Below are 14,925 nucleotides of genomic sequence, written 5' to 3'. Positions count from 1 at the left end.
TGTGATTTTAATAAGACAGATAATGTACATGTAAAAGCATCACAAGCCTTGCAAAAATATCAACACAAAGTGTGAAATATTGGACCTTTCACCTGCCCTCCCATTACTCATACCTCTCAAATCCTTTTCTTCATTTTCTCTCCCCACCTTTTCTCAATTTAACTCATCACCATCCTTCATATATATATATATATATATATATATATATATATATATATATATATATATATATATATATATATATATATGTATATATGTATATACAGTATATACAGTACATATCTATCTATATATATATATATATATATATATGTTAATTGCCTTCAATATGTGGATAAGATAGAAGGGATGTGATGATTTAACTGAAGAGCAATCATGTGTGCGCTTGTGCATCCGTTCGTGTCAATGCACTAAACATCATAATATTGTGGTTGGTCCCACATAGGGATGGAGTAGCCTTGCCACTGGTGCGAGCAAGTTTGCTGCTGCTGCAAAGGAAGGAGTGAGTTGAACACATTTGTTTATTTGTCATTGCAACAAATTGTTTTTTGCTTGATATTGACTTGTGAATCGTTTGTAAGCCGACAAGTACTTGTTTTGCTTTTCTTCCCATTCTTGCAGGCTGCCAAGCTGGGATCACAAGCTTCATTGAAGGTTAATTAATTAGTAAATAATATTATACTCATCGTCGTATGTTGTAAGTTATTATATGATGTTCATGCCCTTTTAAAGTTATTGATGGAGTACTGTTTATACTTAAATTTGTTTCTTTCCTTCCTGAAAATTTCACATTGAACTCACCTGTAAGCTTTTTACCCTCAAACAACATTCAATCGGAAAAACAAAACACTTACAGACAACCATTATTATGGGAAACATTTGTTTTACTCAACAATATTTAATGGAAAATTTATACATTTACCACATTGTTCAAAATTCCCAACATGTCTCTGTGCTCCGTAATATTTTTCCTTTTCATTGTACAAGGTAGATTGATTGTTGTTCACCCCCTTTTCATCGTGGTCACCTGATGCTTGGCCTGTTTGGCATTCACATCTGAGCACTAATGCTAAGATTTTCAGGTTCAAGTCCATTATCATGTGTTGATTATTGTCTCTTAATGCCTGGAATGCATGGAGAGGACAATGCATGTCCTTGTCCTAAAGCAATGAATGCCATAGATGACTCTGAAAAAATAAAATATATATATATATACATACATATTTGGGCGGGGGGGTTTCAACATGCAGAATGTAGGATGTGAGCATTGGATCACAGCTAGCGAAGCTGAGCAACGTGATTAACTTTGTATGACACCTTGCACCTGTGGCTGATTGAATCTCAAGTTTCTCAACATTGCTGTGCATTTTCTTCATCAGCGGAATCACAAGACACGAAATGAGATGGACACATATTGTCTGTGGATTAAAATAATTTCCTTTCATGAAAGGAATTCTCACTTTTATTTTATCTACAGGTGTGTGTGTGTGTGTGTGTGTGTGTGTGTGTGTGTATGTGTGTGTGTGTGTGTGTGTGTGTGTGTGTGTGTGTGTGTGTGTGTGTGTGTGTGTGTGTGTGTGTGTGTGTGTGTGTGTGTGTGTGTGTGTGTTTCATTGTCCATTGCCTTTTCATTGCCAAATATATCAATTTACATTATTGCTGGGAATGCTCACCGACTCTTCGGTGCCCTCTGTAGATTATAGCAGGAATTTGTAATTTGGATAGGGTGCTGGAGATAGCTCACTGACTCTTCGCAAAGGACACCATGGGATCATTATGATTGATCAATTAATGTTGACAGACGGGACACCCAGATTAACGCCCTTCCGATGGATAGCTCAGAAAATGATGAACATCCTGCCTGCCAAACACTATGTTGACAGTTAATAGCTGGTTTGGGATTTGAAACCAGGATAAACAGCTTAGAAATGAGTGCATATGCAAAAGCTATTTGCTATCTCTGTTCGAAATATCAGCCTTATTCGAATAGGGCATACTCAGTGGTGTTTTAGCAGTTCATTATTTATAGTCATTGATTATAAAACAGCCAAAGGAATACTCCAAATTTATTTGTGGAAGTTGGTGGAAGCAATTTCAGTTCCTGCTACGAGTGAGTGATACAGTCATGACCAAAAATATCGGCACCCTTGCACTTTTTTCAACTAATGCCCAATTTCTTGCAGAAAATTGTTGAAATTCAAAAATATTTTCGTATCCACATATGTATTTCTTTGGTTTGCAGTGGGACAAAACAAAACAAGCTGAAAAAACTACTAAATCTTAGCTTATTCCACACAGAAACCCTAAAATGGCCTGGACAATATTATTGGCACCTTTTAGAAGTTGTTAGAAATAATTAGATTTCAAGCACGTGATTCTCATTTACTTTGAAATTGAACTCACCTTTGGTGAACTGCAGGTGCCTGCAACATAAAAAAAAACCACTCATTCAACCAGTTTGAATGGAGAAAAGGAGTCATTTTGCTATTTTGTGTCACTCTGTGAACCGCAATGAACATGGCGAAAAGAAAGAAAACCAGAGAATTGTCTGAGGAGGTCAGACACAAGATTGTATTAAAGCATGGACAATCTCAAGGCTACAAGTCCATCTCCAGAGAGCTTGATGTTCCTGTGTCCACCGTACGCAATGCTATCTGGAAGTTTAAGGTCCATGGCACTGTCGCCAACCTACCAGGATGTGGCCACAAGAGAAAACTTGATCGAAGATTACAGCGAAGGATTGTTCGAATGGTGGAGAAAGCACCTCGATAAACTGCCAAACAAATTCAAGCTGACCTTCAGACACAAGGCATGTATGACAGTTTCAACTCGCACCATCCATCATCAACTTGATCAAAGGGGTAGAGACCCCTTGTGGTAGGTAAGGTAGGTGACCCAGGAGGACCCCATTGCTGAGAGAGAGAGAGAGAGACAAAATAAATCCTGACTGGAGTTTGCCAAAACACTCTTGAAAAATTCAAAATCCTTCTGGGAGAATGTCCTGTGGACAGATGAGACCAAATTAGAGCTTTTTGGTGAAGCACATCATCTCTATGTTTACAGAAAACAAAATGAAGCCTTCAAAGAAAAGAACACCTTCCCTACAGTCAAACATGGAGGAGGTTCAGTAATGTTTTGGGATTTTTGTGCTGCCTCTGGCACTGGGTGCCTTAAATGTGTGCACGGCATCATGAAATCAGGAGATTACCAAGGAGGAGTTTTGGAGTGCAATGTTGAACTCAGTGTCAGAAAGCTGGGTCTCCTTCGAAGGTCATGGGTCTTGCAGCAGGACAATGATCCCAAACACACTTCAAAAAGCACCCAGGAATGGTTCAAGATAAAACTCTGGACTGTTCTGAAGTGGCCAGCAATGAGTCCAGATCTAAATCCCATTGAACACATGTGGAGAGATCTGAAAACAGCAGTTGGGAGAAGGCACCCTTCAAATCTGGGAGAACTGGAGCAGTTTGCACAAGAAGAGTGGGTCAAACTGCCAGTAGAGAGGTGTAGGAAGCTCATTCATGGCTAAAGGAAGTGCTTGACTGCAGTTATTTTGTCCAAAGGCTGTGATACCAAATATTAAGTCGAGGGTGTCAATAATTTTGTCAATGCCATTTATTTTTATTTTCTGATTTAAAAGGATTTATGAAGCTCTGAATCAAAAACAAAGGTTCTGTCATATTTACAATGAAATAAGGAATTGTGGGTTCCAAATACCTTTGTCAATTTCAACTTTTTTTGAGAAAATTGTGAGTTATTTGAAAAAAGTGCAAGGGTGCCAATATTTTTGGCCACGACTACATCTGTGTAAAATGTGGAAACGTTGCTGTTGTGCGCTGAGAAAACCTCAACTAATTTTAAAATTAAGGTTTTTGTGAATGCCTCCAACATTTGCTGAAATCGCCAAGGGTTTGGCTTCCATAAAGGTAAAACTTCCAAAATACAGTGGGATTTGGGGGGGGGACGAAGGCTCTGTGGATATTATTAGCCCCTGTTGGACTTAGTCCAAAACTGGGGCTTATGAATTTTGACTCAATTTTTGTGTGTATGTGTGTGTGCGTGCGTCCGCAGCCATATTTCACAAAGTATGGACCGATTTTATTCATACTTAGCACAAAGACAACACATGATGGTGTACGTAAGCATGTCATTTTGTTTTGCGATGCGATCTAAGATGGCCGACTGGCAGCCATTTTGTTACTTCAATGTGTCCCCAACCATGTCTGAGACATCCACGGTCCGATTTTGTTCAAATTTGGCACAAGCACAGCACATGATGGCATACATGAGCTCCTCACTTTATTTTGTGATCTGATCAAAGATGGCCGACTGGTAGACTGGCGGCCATTTTAGTTGTACATAAATATGGGCTAGCCCTTTAACTCCATACAGCAAAGTTACTAAAACAACGGAGGCGATGACATTTTCTATGTTTTCTTTACTTGTTAATTAAGCCTGGTGTTGGCTTTGTGGCTACGGTGGTGGCTTGGGATCCTAGGATCCTGAGTTCAAGCCCCGTTGGGCTGCTGAATTAATACACCAGGGGGTTGACTCAGCCTGCCATCCTTCTGAGGTCGGCAAAATGAGCACCAGTATACTGGTAAGGGGACACTGCATCAGCGGCAAAAAGCCGCGTCCCAAACAATGATGCAACCAGCAGCCACAGGCTGCACTCGATAGCTACTTGTTAATTTGTCTTTTATTTTGCTATCAATTATATTTTGATTAAAATATCTTGCACAGTAATCTGTGAAATCATGTGCATTTACATTTTCTGTGCTTGCATGCCATTGCAAGACATTACCCACAGTGAAGTACAGTGTTTGCCTCCTTGCTGCGTCTCCTCACTCTGACGTCCATCTTCCCCTTTGCCATTGCCCCTGCTGGACGCTGTAATTCCTATCAAGCTATGGAAAAGCAAACCACAGGTGAATACCGGGATATCTACTGTGATGTGGAATGCAATGCAATGCAGTTGCACATGGTACATGAAGGAGCCATTTGGATAACAATCAGAAATGGCTCCATTGTTTCTATAAGTGTGTGTGTGTGTGTGTGTGTGTGTGTGTGTGTGTGTGTGTGTGTGTGTGTGTGTGTGTGTGTGTGTGTGTGTGTGTGTGTGTGTGTGTGTGTGTGTCCTGATTTATCTTATCCAGCGACACCACAGGGAATCAATCAGCAATTGAACACCAAACCAAATCCATACATTATGCTTAACTAGTGCATGCCCATAGGTGCGTGCCCGTAGGTGTGTGCCCGTAGGTGCAAACAAAACAAAACAAAAAACTTTCAAACCGCCTGCCAGAACCGTCTTCTGTACAGGGGATAGGAGTCATCAGAGAAGCTTGTCGTTTCTCGTAGGGCTTTGGGATAGTCCTTTGTGCACTTCTGGTCTGCCATGCAAGGGCTCGAGATGTTCCATTCCCCACATGGGCCGTGAATCATGTGTGATGTCACGATACGGTGTAGTTCCGGATTTGTGCGTTTGTCAGGAATCTCAGCAGAGACCACGCGATCGACATCTGCTGGTGTTCTGGGCTTGTCGCGAGGTACCACGGTCAGGAGCATGTGTATATGGGGAAGGTGACGCTTTTGCGTTTCCTTCACCATCACATCAGCGTCCACATGCCCCAAGATGTCATTCTTGAGGAGGTCTGCTTTGAGTGCTTCCACCTTCATATGAAACACCCGGGCGATGATTTCAGGTCTTTCATTGGCTGACTGACCCTCAAAAAGTGATTGTTTAATTTCTGGCCACTTTGGGTTGCAGGTGAATGTTAGGAAAAAGTCAGGTTTTCCCTTGACTCGGACCAAAGCCATTGCATCCTGAAACTCTTTGGCATACCAACGTGGTGACCCATAAATTGACGGCGGCAGAATGGTGAGGCGTCCAGGTAGCACCTCAGCGTCACTGTTCAACGCATCAACGATGATCTTATACTTTTCTGCCTTAATTGACTTCTGGTTGCAGCGAATCCAATTGAGACGGTGCGACTCAATTTTTGCCATCATGTCGCATACGTACTGCTGTGTCAACTTTCCACCACAAAGTAGTAGATTGAAGTGATGAGTAGGATCACGTACTTGGAGATGGTAGCGGTAGAAAGATGTTGGCGTTATCCCTGCTAACTCAGTGTGGTACCCCTGGGAGCCGCAGGGTAGCAGAAGTATGTATGATAGAGGGTCATACACTGGATGCATGGCGACTATTGTCTGTAAACCTCCTCCTCTGAGGTGAACACCGACTGCCAGCCTTCCAAACTGCTCTGTTGTCATTGCCCCTGGAGCAATGACAGCTACATCGCTGTCTGGTGAGGGAAGGTTGACGGTACCATGATGAAGGTCTCGGCGCCTCATGCGACCTGTTAGCACAATTTTCAGTTCATTTGCGCTATCATTATGAACCACAAACTCAATGGCTGATTTGAATTGCTGGACGTATGGGTTGCACTCATGAATGGCCTGTTGTGCTCTTAGCAAAAAATGCTCATTCAGGCTACTGTTCGAGGTGTGGGCACGACGAAACTCCAGCTCATGGGCTGGATCGTGAAAGTAGATGTGAGCAAAGCGTGGGGTACAACCCAGATTGGCAAGAGGAGCACCAATGTAATGGTAAACCTTATTTTTTTTTTTTTTTTTTTTTGTATACCTTGGTCGAGGCTCGTATGAGAGCTAACACACAACTCACAGCAAGGAGGCATGAGACAAGAGGGGCGGGAGTGGAAGGGACAAAACAGTGGGGAACAGACACATTAGGTGAACTGTGGAAGGGAGAGGGATGGGGATGGGACGAGGAACATGGCGAAGAGAAGATGGACATTTCAGGGACTTTCAGGAAGGAAAGCAGGAGAAATGAAGGAAGTGGGCTTGGGTGGATTATCGGGGGTAGAAAAGATCGAGGATTTGGATGGGGGAAAATAAGAGGTGGTGGTGAACAGCTGTTTTGAAAGCCTGGAGAGAAGAATGGGAAAGAATAGAGTGAGGAAGTTTATTCCAAAGGCGGGAAAAAAGAGGAATGAAAGAGTGAAGATGAGCAGTGATTCGTGATTTTGGTAGTTTTACCAGAAGGGGGTTGTTGGCGGACCTTGAGCGCCCTATGGAAATGTGGTGGGGACAAATCGCAGAGAGAGCAGGGGGGGCAAGGCTGGAGAGGAGTCGGTAGAAGACAGAAAGACCACCGACCAACCTGCGGTGATTGAGTGAGAGGCCCAAAGACTCAGCTTCATTGCGGGAGATGCCGATGATCTTAAATGCCCTGGTTTCGACAGCGTGAAGCCGAGAAAGGTGGGAGGCAGGAGCACCAGCCCAGAGGGGAGAGCAGTACTCCATCAGGCTACGGACAAAAGCTTTGTAAGTGGTCAGGAGCTCAAGAAGGCCGAGGTAGGACTTAGCACGACGGAGGATTCCCAGTCGGCGACTGGCTTTTGAGGCGAGGTTGGAAATGTGACTTTCCCAGGAAAGGTCATGGCAGATAGTGAGACCTAGAAGCTTGAAAGAAAAGACTTCTTCCAGAGGATTGTTGAGAAAGTGGATGGGGGGGTTTTGTAAACGGTCCTTTCGAAGAGACATAGTGAGAGTGTGAGATTTGTCTGGATTGAAAGACATGTTCCACGTGTTGGACCAGTTTGTGATTTTATCCAGATCTGCAGTGAGTGAAGAAGCTGCTGCTTGCCGGTCTGAGGGATGACAGATGGTACGGCAGAGGGTGGAGTCGTCGGCAAAGAGAAATAGAGGATTTTCCAGGGAGTCCGAGAGATCATTGATGAAAACCAGTAAAAGAACAGGGCCCAGAACGCTACCTTGAGGAACTCCAGCCTGCACAGGAAGAGGGGATGAAAGAACTCCATTTAGGGCCACACGTTGACTGCGACAGGAGAGGAAGTCTGCGAGCCATGAGTGGAGATGGCCTTGAATACCATGGGAAGAGAGTTTGGTGAGTAGGGCAGGGTGCCAGACTGTGTCAAAAGCACGTGATATGTCCAGGGATACGGCTCGGATTTCCTGTCTGGCATTGAGGACCTCCATCCATTGATGGGAGAGCAGAAGCAGCATATCCAGGGTAGAGTGACCTGGTCTGAAACCAAATTGATGATTGGAAATCAAGCCATTGGAGAAGAGGAAGGATTTCATATCTGAGGCGATGATGGATTCCATCACCTTGCTGATGATTGGGAGAAGGCTGATTGGTCTGTAGTTATAGGGATCTGTTTTTGCACCTTTTTTATGCAGGGCAGTGATGTTAGCAGATTTCCAAGCAGATGGCAGATGACCTTGGGCAAATGAGAGGGTGAATAGAACAGAGAGAGGGTGAACAAGAGCAGAAGAGCAGGCTTTGAGGACACGTGGGCTGATGCCGTCTGGACCGGTTGCAGAATCTGACTCGAGGTTTGAAAGCAAGCTCTCCACCTTGTCAGGAGAAAAGGATACAGAGTCCAGGGACAGTTGGGTGCGACTGGGTCAAGTGGGTAGAGACTGGGTAAAGTGGGTAAAACCTTACCTTGTATGCGCACTCCAGGATTGAAGCCAGGCATACCTATCTCTCGGACACCGATACTTGCCATTGCCAGCGCGTTGTTATACTGTTTCGCGCGCTTCACAAAGTCCTGGTTAAGGAAACGGTTTTTAATAGCATCTGGAGGTTGTGATGGAATTGAACCGGGTTTTGGATTCGTAGGATCATGCTTAAGGTCGACCTTGCCGTGGTTGCAGCAAAATCCTTTTCTCTCCTCGGTCTACACAAAAGCATCACAATGTGAGCATTTAGTGCATTGAAATAATGAGGTCCTGCTTAACGCTTGCCTGTACTCAACATGAAGTTGCTCTCGGAAGAAATCTGTATCATCGTATCGAGCAAGGTTGCGATTCTCACGGTGAGCCTGCTCTAGTCTCGCACGGTGTACGTCCTGATGGCGCACGGCATCCCTTACTTGCCGATCTTCTCGCTGGTGAGGGATTTCTTCTGCACGACGCCTTGCCTCGTGCCCAGTGTTGTCTGCCAAGCGAGCAGCTCGTTCTTCATCCGTTTCTTCTGCACGACGCCTTGGCTCGCATTCAGTGTTGTCTGCCAAGCGAGCAGTTCGTTCTTCATCCGTTTCAGCTGCACGACACCTTGTCACGCATGTAGCGTCGCGTGTCAAGCGAGCAGCTCGTTCTTCATCCGTTTCCTCTGCACGGCGCCTTGCCTCGCGTTCAGTGTTGTCTGCCAAGCGAGCAGTTCATTCTTCATCCGTTTCTAATGCACGACGCCTTGCCTCGTGTTCAGTGTTGTCTGCCAAGCGAGCAGTTCGTTCTTCATCCGTTTGAGCTGCACGACGCCTTGTCATGCGCGTTGCGTTGCGTGTCAAGCGAGCAGCTCGTGCTTCGTCAGATTCCATTGCGCGTGCACGACGCGCAGCTTCGTTCCTTCGCTGTCGTAAACGACGATTGGATTGGGGCATTGTGTTTAATAAAATCGAGAAAGTACAGAAATCGAGAAAGAAAGAATACAGTAAGTCGATAAATCAAGAAAAAAATCGAGAAAGAATACAGTAATCGTCACTGACTGGATTGGGGTATTGGGTTTAAGAAAATCGAGAAAGAAATCGAGAAAGTACCGAAATCGAGAAAGAAAGAATACAGTAATCGTCACTCTCTGGAAGTGAAATCCTCACTGTCCGGAAGTTCGCATATGGCAGTTACGATTATTCGCAATTTATTCTTAATGGCCAATTATTCAATTAGCGCCAACGTATTTTGCCTTTTCCCAATGTCATCGCAAGGAAAAACACAAAGAGAAGAGGAAAGAGGAGAAAAAAAACGTGCAAAAAATAATTTACTTCCTGCTTCGGAGCATTCCAGCTAATTTGGATGTTCCCCAAATTTATGCACCGTCTAATATGAAAACGATCATAACTTGGGGCATTGTGTTTATCTATAAATGCGCATAAGAAATCAATAAATTATTAGAATACACGAAAAAAAAAACGTGCAAAAAGTAATTTACTTCCTGGTTCGGAGTATACCAGCACTCTGATCTTACCGAAATTTATACACCATCTAATAGGAAAACGATCATAACTTGGGCCATTGTGTTTATCTTATAAATGCGCATAAGAAATCGAGAAATTATTAGAATACACGAAGTCATCACTCTCCGGAAGCCCGTACGTTGTAACCCGTAATGGGGAACGCGGCTGAGCTTCCCTTCCCCATCGGCCACGCCCACGCAACAACGTGTCTTGCCATTGGTTTGGTAAATAAATGGCCATAACTTGCGAAGCACTTGTCCGATTAATATCAAACCTTGAAAAGGCACATCCTCAGGTCCCCAGCAATATATCTGGCAAGTTTCAATTAGATCGGACCAGAGGTTGTCGAGAAACAGCGGTCACACACACACACACACACACACACACACACACACACACACACACACACACACACACACACACACACACACACACACAGATTGCTGGAATTATAGATGGATAATTGATGGTAACCTATTTGGATCCTCATTGAGAGAGGATGAAACATATCCATATTTGATGACGTGATAAATTCGAGTAATCTTAAGGTAGTAGATTAGTAAACTTGTGGTGTCGTGGAAAAATTACATTCTTCTGTTATGCATATGGGACCTTAGGATCCCAAACCACACTATCCTTTGGAACGAATTTGAAGCTGGCTGTCAGTACGAGTATGTGCTTGCAGTCTGCCAATTTTCAAGGTAATTCTTCCAAAGAGTAACTTCCAACAGATATCCTTAGGACAATTTACAAATGTCCTATCGATTTAATTTACAATGGGTTAGCCGTGCTAACTTGTTACATCCCTTTCTGGTGTATAACTGGTTAAAACCGTCATTTGGGTGAGATCAAGCCATTACTGCAATGAAGCTCCAACCAAAAATGATGAATAAACTGTTCAGTTTTCATTTTTAAGATTCTGCATTAGGCACAGTTTTGACAAAGGTGTCGAATGAAAGTGCAACACGTTTACATCAAATTTAACCATAAGTTGATTTTGAACCTTGAATGTCGATTACGTCAAAGTTATCTGCGCCCGTTCCCGAGTGTGTGTTTGCCCACACTATTGGTGGCTTGAGATGTGCTGAAAGGTCTCCTGGTTCGACTGGCAGCCCCAACCTGCCTTAGGCATGGTTCAACAAAGTTGCTAAATGTAACCATAACATTAATTTATTTATTTATTTATTTATTTTAACTTTGAATGCGCATTATGTCCAGGTTAGAGATGTTCATATGTAAAGTATAGTCTCTTCACTCTGGGTGTGTCTGTGTCTTGAAGCAAGGAAAAGTGTGTTTGTGAAACATTGAGATCAAGGAAAAGTGTTAACTTAATGGTGGAACATGGAATGCATTCATTCATTAATTTTGTATGCAGCCTGTTGCTGCTGATTGCATCGTTGCTGGGACAAGGCTTAGGGTACCATCGTTGGCTGAGGGCATGGCTGTGCCACTGATGCAGTGCTCCCTGTTGGTTGGAGCAGAAATTTGGAATTTGGCCAGGCTGCAGGCAATAGCTTGCCTTCGATTCGCTAAGTACACCGTAGGATCTTTAACAGCTGCCAACTAATGCCGGCAGATGGGACACTGAGCTTAATGTCCATCCGATAGACAGACGGTTGGGATTTGAACCCAGACTCCAGAGCTCAGAGGCGAGGGTGCGTACCTCTTGGGCCTAGGCCATCCATCCTGCCAGCAACATCGAATGCAAGTTTAGGATACAACTCCAGTCAACAATGGCGTATTTGGCCGATTTACAGTGTGCAATAATCTGCCTCAGTGATCATTAAAAATTAATGAATGTGAATGGCTCACACACCACTGTAACTTTCACATCTTTCTTTCCTTCAAGGCAGTATAATGAGTGAAAGGAACATCACGATAAGCTATTTCCAAGAACTCTGTATTCTGCTCTAATAAATGCTTTGCATAAGACACAGGAAGTTTTTTTTTTTAACATCAGGGCACAAGGAAACTGAGTATGGCATAAAGTATGTTGTCTTGGAAAGCCTGTTTTGCAGAGTATTGGAATCGTTGTATAATACCCCCACACAATGACCAACCTGACCTGATTAATTATTATTCTCACCATGCCAAGGTGCATTTGCATTTTTGCACTAATTTCGCATTTTTGTGTGGGCGACAGGATGGTACAGAGGTAGCGCACTTGCCTTTGAGCTGTCCAATCTAGGTTCTATTCCCAGGTCGACGATAAGCTGTCCGATTGGTGCTTTGCAGGCAAGATGTTGTGTCACAAAGTGTACTGTCCCTTGGATGGACATGAAGCTGGTTTTCCCATCTGCTTGTATTAGTTGATGGGTATTAAATATCCCATGGTGCCTTTTGTGATGAGTTGGTGAGTTATTGCTGGCACCCTGAGCAAATTACAAATTCCTGCCCTGACTAACATGAGGAAGATGAAGCAAACCACCCAGTGTAATTGTTGAACCTGCAAACCGCTTTTGCAGCACTGAACCTACAAACATGCTCTTAGGCATAACAGACAAATAGGTAAGAGGAAAGAAATAAAAGTGGAACTAGAACGGTACTCAGTAGTGCGTATACCTCTGCCAAGCTGAACAGTTTACGTTTTGTATCCCACTCGTAGGCCGGATCTGGATCCGGACCTCCAAAATCGAATTGGCTTGTTCTTGTCACCTATCCAACTCATCCACCAAGTTTCGTCCGAATCCGTCCACAATGTTTTGAGATATCATGCTATTTCCAGTTTTTGTCCCTACCTCTCAATAGTGCAGAATCACTAAAGTCTCGGTTCCAGATCCTCACCAAAATTGAATCAATTCTTCCTTGTCACACACCCAACCTGTCCACCAAATTTCATCCAGATATGTCCACAACTTTGACAAAGCCTATTCACAGACAAACAGACAGGGGTGAAAACATTACCTTCATCCACTTTTGGTGGCAGAGGTAAAAAGAGAGAAACCATTTGAGATACACTAGACACTACTCCATACCACACACCTTGTTCGGGAGAAGGCATGCCATTTTTTACTGCTGGTTCCCTCATTTTTCGAAGGACATCTGACCTCATTGAGAACTTTCTCTCAAATTTAGTCCTGTTTGCTCAATAACAGGATATTTTAACAAAAATTAAGTGATTATGTAGTGCAAATACGGCTGACGTTAAAGCCAATTGGTTGACATCCGATGTTGATATGGCATAATGTTGTATGAAAGCCCCTTCATATTCCATTCATGAAGCTCAATCGTTGATGCCATTTGGTGTTATTAATGGGACCCAGCATTGTTAATGGGACCCAGCATTGTTAATGGTGTTGTTAATGGGACCCAGGGCTGGGATTATTATTGTCAGGTCATGCCAGATTATATCTGTGCCTTGCTACAGGTACCATGTGAACCTGTACTAACCTGTTTCATGGTCGGGTTGTCGGCGACTAAACCGTTTTCACCACCAGGTTTCCTGGTGAGGAGGGTGTATGATTTGGACACCCAGCAGGATTAAAGACAAAACCTGTCAAAGGGTAGAGGAACTCCTTGTGAGCCAACGGCAATCCATATCCAGTGCACAACTGTGTCTGCGGACGTCCTACTGCAGTTGGGTTACTTTTTATTCGGAGGTTGGTGGTAGAATTTGCATTTGGCCACCGTAAAACCCTTCACTCGGCAAAACACAAGAAGAACGCAAAGAAAATTGAAAACGCACTCCGTGGGAGTACTTCCTGTGCAGCGTGCCTCTGCAGGGCAGCTCAGCAGATGACAGGATTGGGGCAAAGCCTTCGGGAACCCCACTCGTTGATGATAGGAGGAAAACCACAGGGTAACCTTCCCGGGTCAGAATGCGGTAGTGTGCGTTGGGGTGGGGCTAAGGTGTCGTCCACCAGACGGCAGTCTCCTTGGGTTAACCTGAGGCGGTCCCTTAGAGTGGGTGCCTGGAATGTCCTCTCCAAAAGAGAATGATCACCTGTCTCTGTTATCATATGAACTCAAGCGTTTGAACATCGGTATTGCAGCACTCTCTGAGGTTCAGAGACCGGATAGTGATGAGATCATGGCGGGTGGTTACACCTACTATTGGTCTGGTCGCTCTGATGGTTACTATACCCAAGGAGTTGCTGTAGCTGTGACCAATAAGCTGACTCCAATGATAATTGAGGTAACACCGGTCAATGAGCGCATTATGAGACGAATGATTCGTCACTCCTTGAGTGTCATTTCCCTCGTCTCTGTTTATGCTCCGACTGAGGCGAATGATCTCACCGTGAATGACGCATTCCATGCTACACTCGAGTCTGTGGTTGATCATTGCCCCAGGCGAGATACTCTTCTCGTCTTGTGCAATTTCAGTGCATCGACTGGAACTGATACGGATTGTTTTGAGACATGTGTTGGTCCCCATGGGTCTGGAACTGTGAACCAGAATAGCACTAAGTTCCTTGACTTTGGAAGAAGTCATAGACTTAGGGTGGCTGGTTCATGGTTTCAGTGCCCAAAGGCTCATCGCTGGACTTGACCTTCCAGCACTGGTGGTGTGGCAAAGGAGATTGATGTGCTCGTTGATGGTCGCTGAAGTATAATCCAGAACTGCAGGGTCTACTGGAGTGCTCAGTTCATCAATACCGACCACAGCCTGGTTGTAGCAATTCTGAAGTTCCAGCTTAAATCCAGGAGGATGGTAGCATCCCATCCTGGGATGTATGTTGGCAAGCTCAAGGATGAGAGGGAAGCTGAGGAGTTTTTGCAAACAGGCTGAGTGGAGATTTGGGGGGTCTGGGTGCATTGGGGGTTCCTGAAGAGTTGTAGTGTGCCTTCAAGACCTCCGTCCTTGATGTTGCCGGTGGATGTCTTGGAACACACCGTCGGGTGAAGAAGAATTTTGTCTCTCAAGGGACACTGAATACGACTGACCAGAGTCGCAGGGCCAGGCTGAATGGAAGAG

At 44.2% G+C, this 14,925-nt stretch overlaps 1 protein-coding gene across 1 annotated transcript in view; it reads left to right on the top strand.

The window, feature by feature from the left end:
- Positions 1–14,925, top strand: part of LOC147012666 (ADP-ribosylation factor GTPase-activating protein 1-like) — a 57,434-nt gene that overhangs the window by 33,896 nt on the left and 8,613 nt on the right. The window contains exons 8-10 of the mRNA XM_085853725.1: positions 446–502; positions 622–654; positions 4,908–4,928. Coding sequence (XP_085709851.1) covers positions 446–502; positions 622–654; positions 4,908–4,928 — 111 coding nt within the window. The remainder of the gene's footprint in view (positions 1–445; positions 503–621; positions 655–4,907; positions 4,929–14,925) is intronic.

The sequence above is a fragment of the Eptatretus burgeri genome, chromosome 14, assembly GCF_056783735.1.
Source record: "Eptatretus burgeri isolate ZD-2024b chromosome 14, Ebu_testis_v1, whole genome shotgun sequence".
Lineage (NCBI taxonomy): Eukaryota > Metazoa > Chordata > Myxini > Myxiniformes > Myxinidae > Eptatretus > Eptatretus burgeri.
The sequence above is the reverse complement of the archived record's forward strand: the minus strand, read 5'-3'. Positions and strand labels throughout refer to the sequence as shown.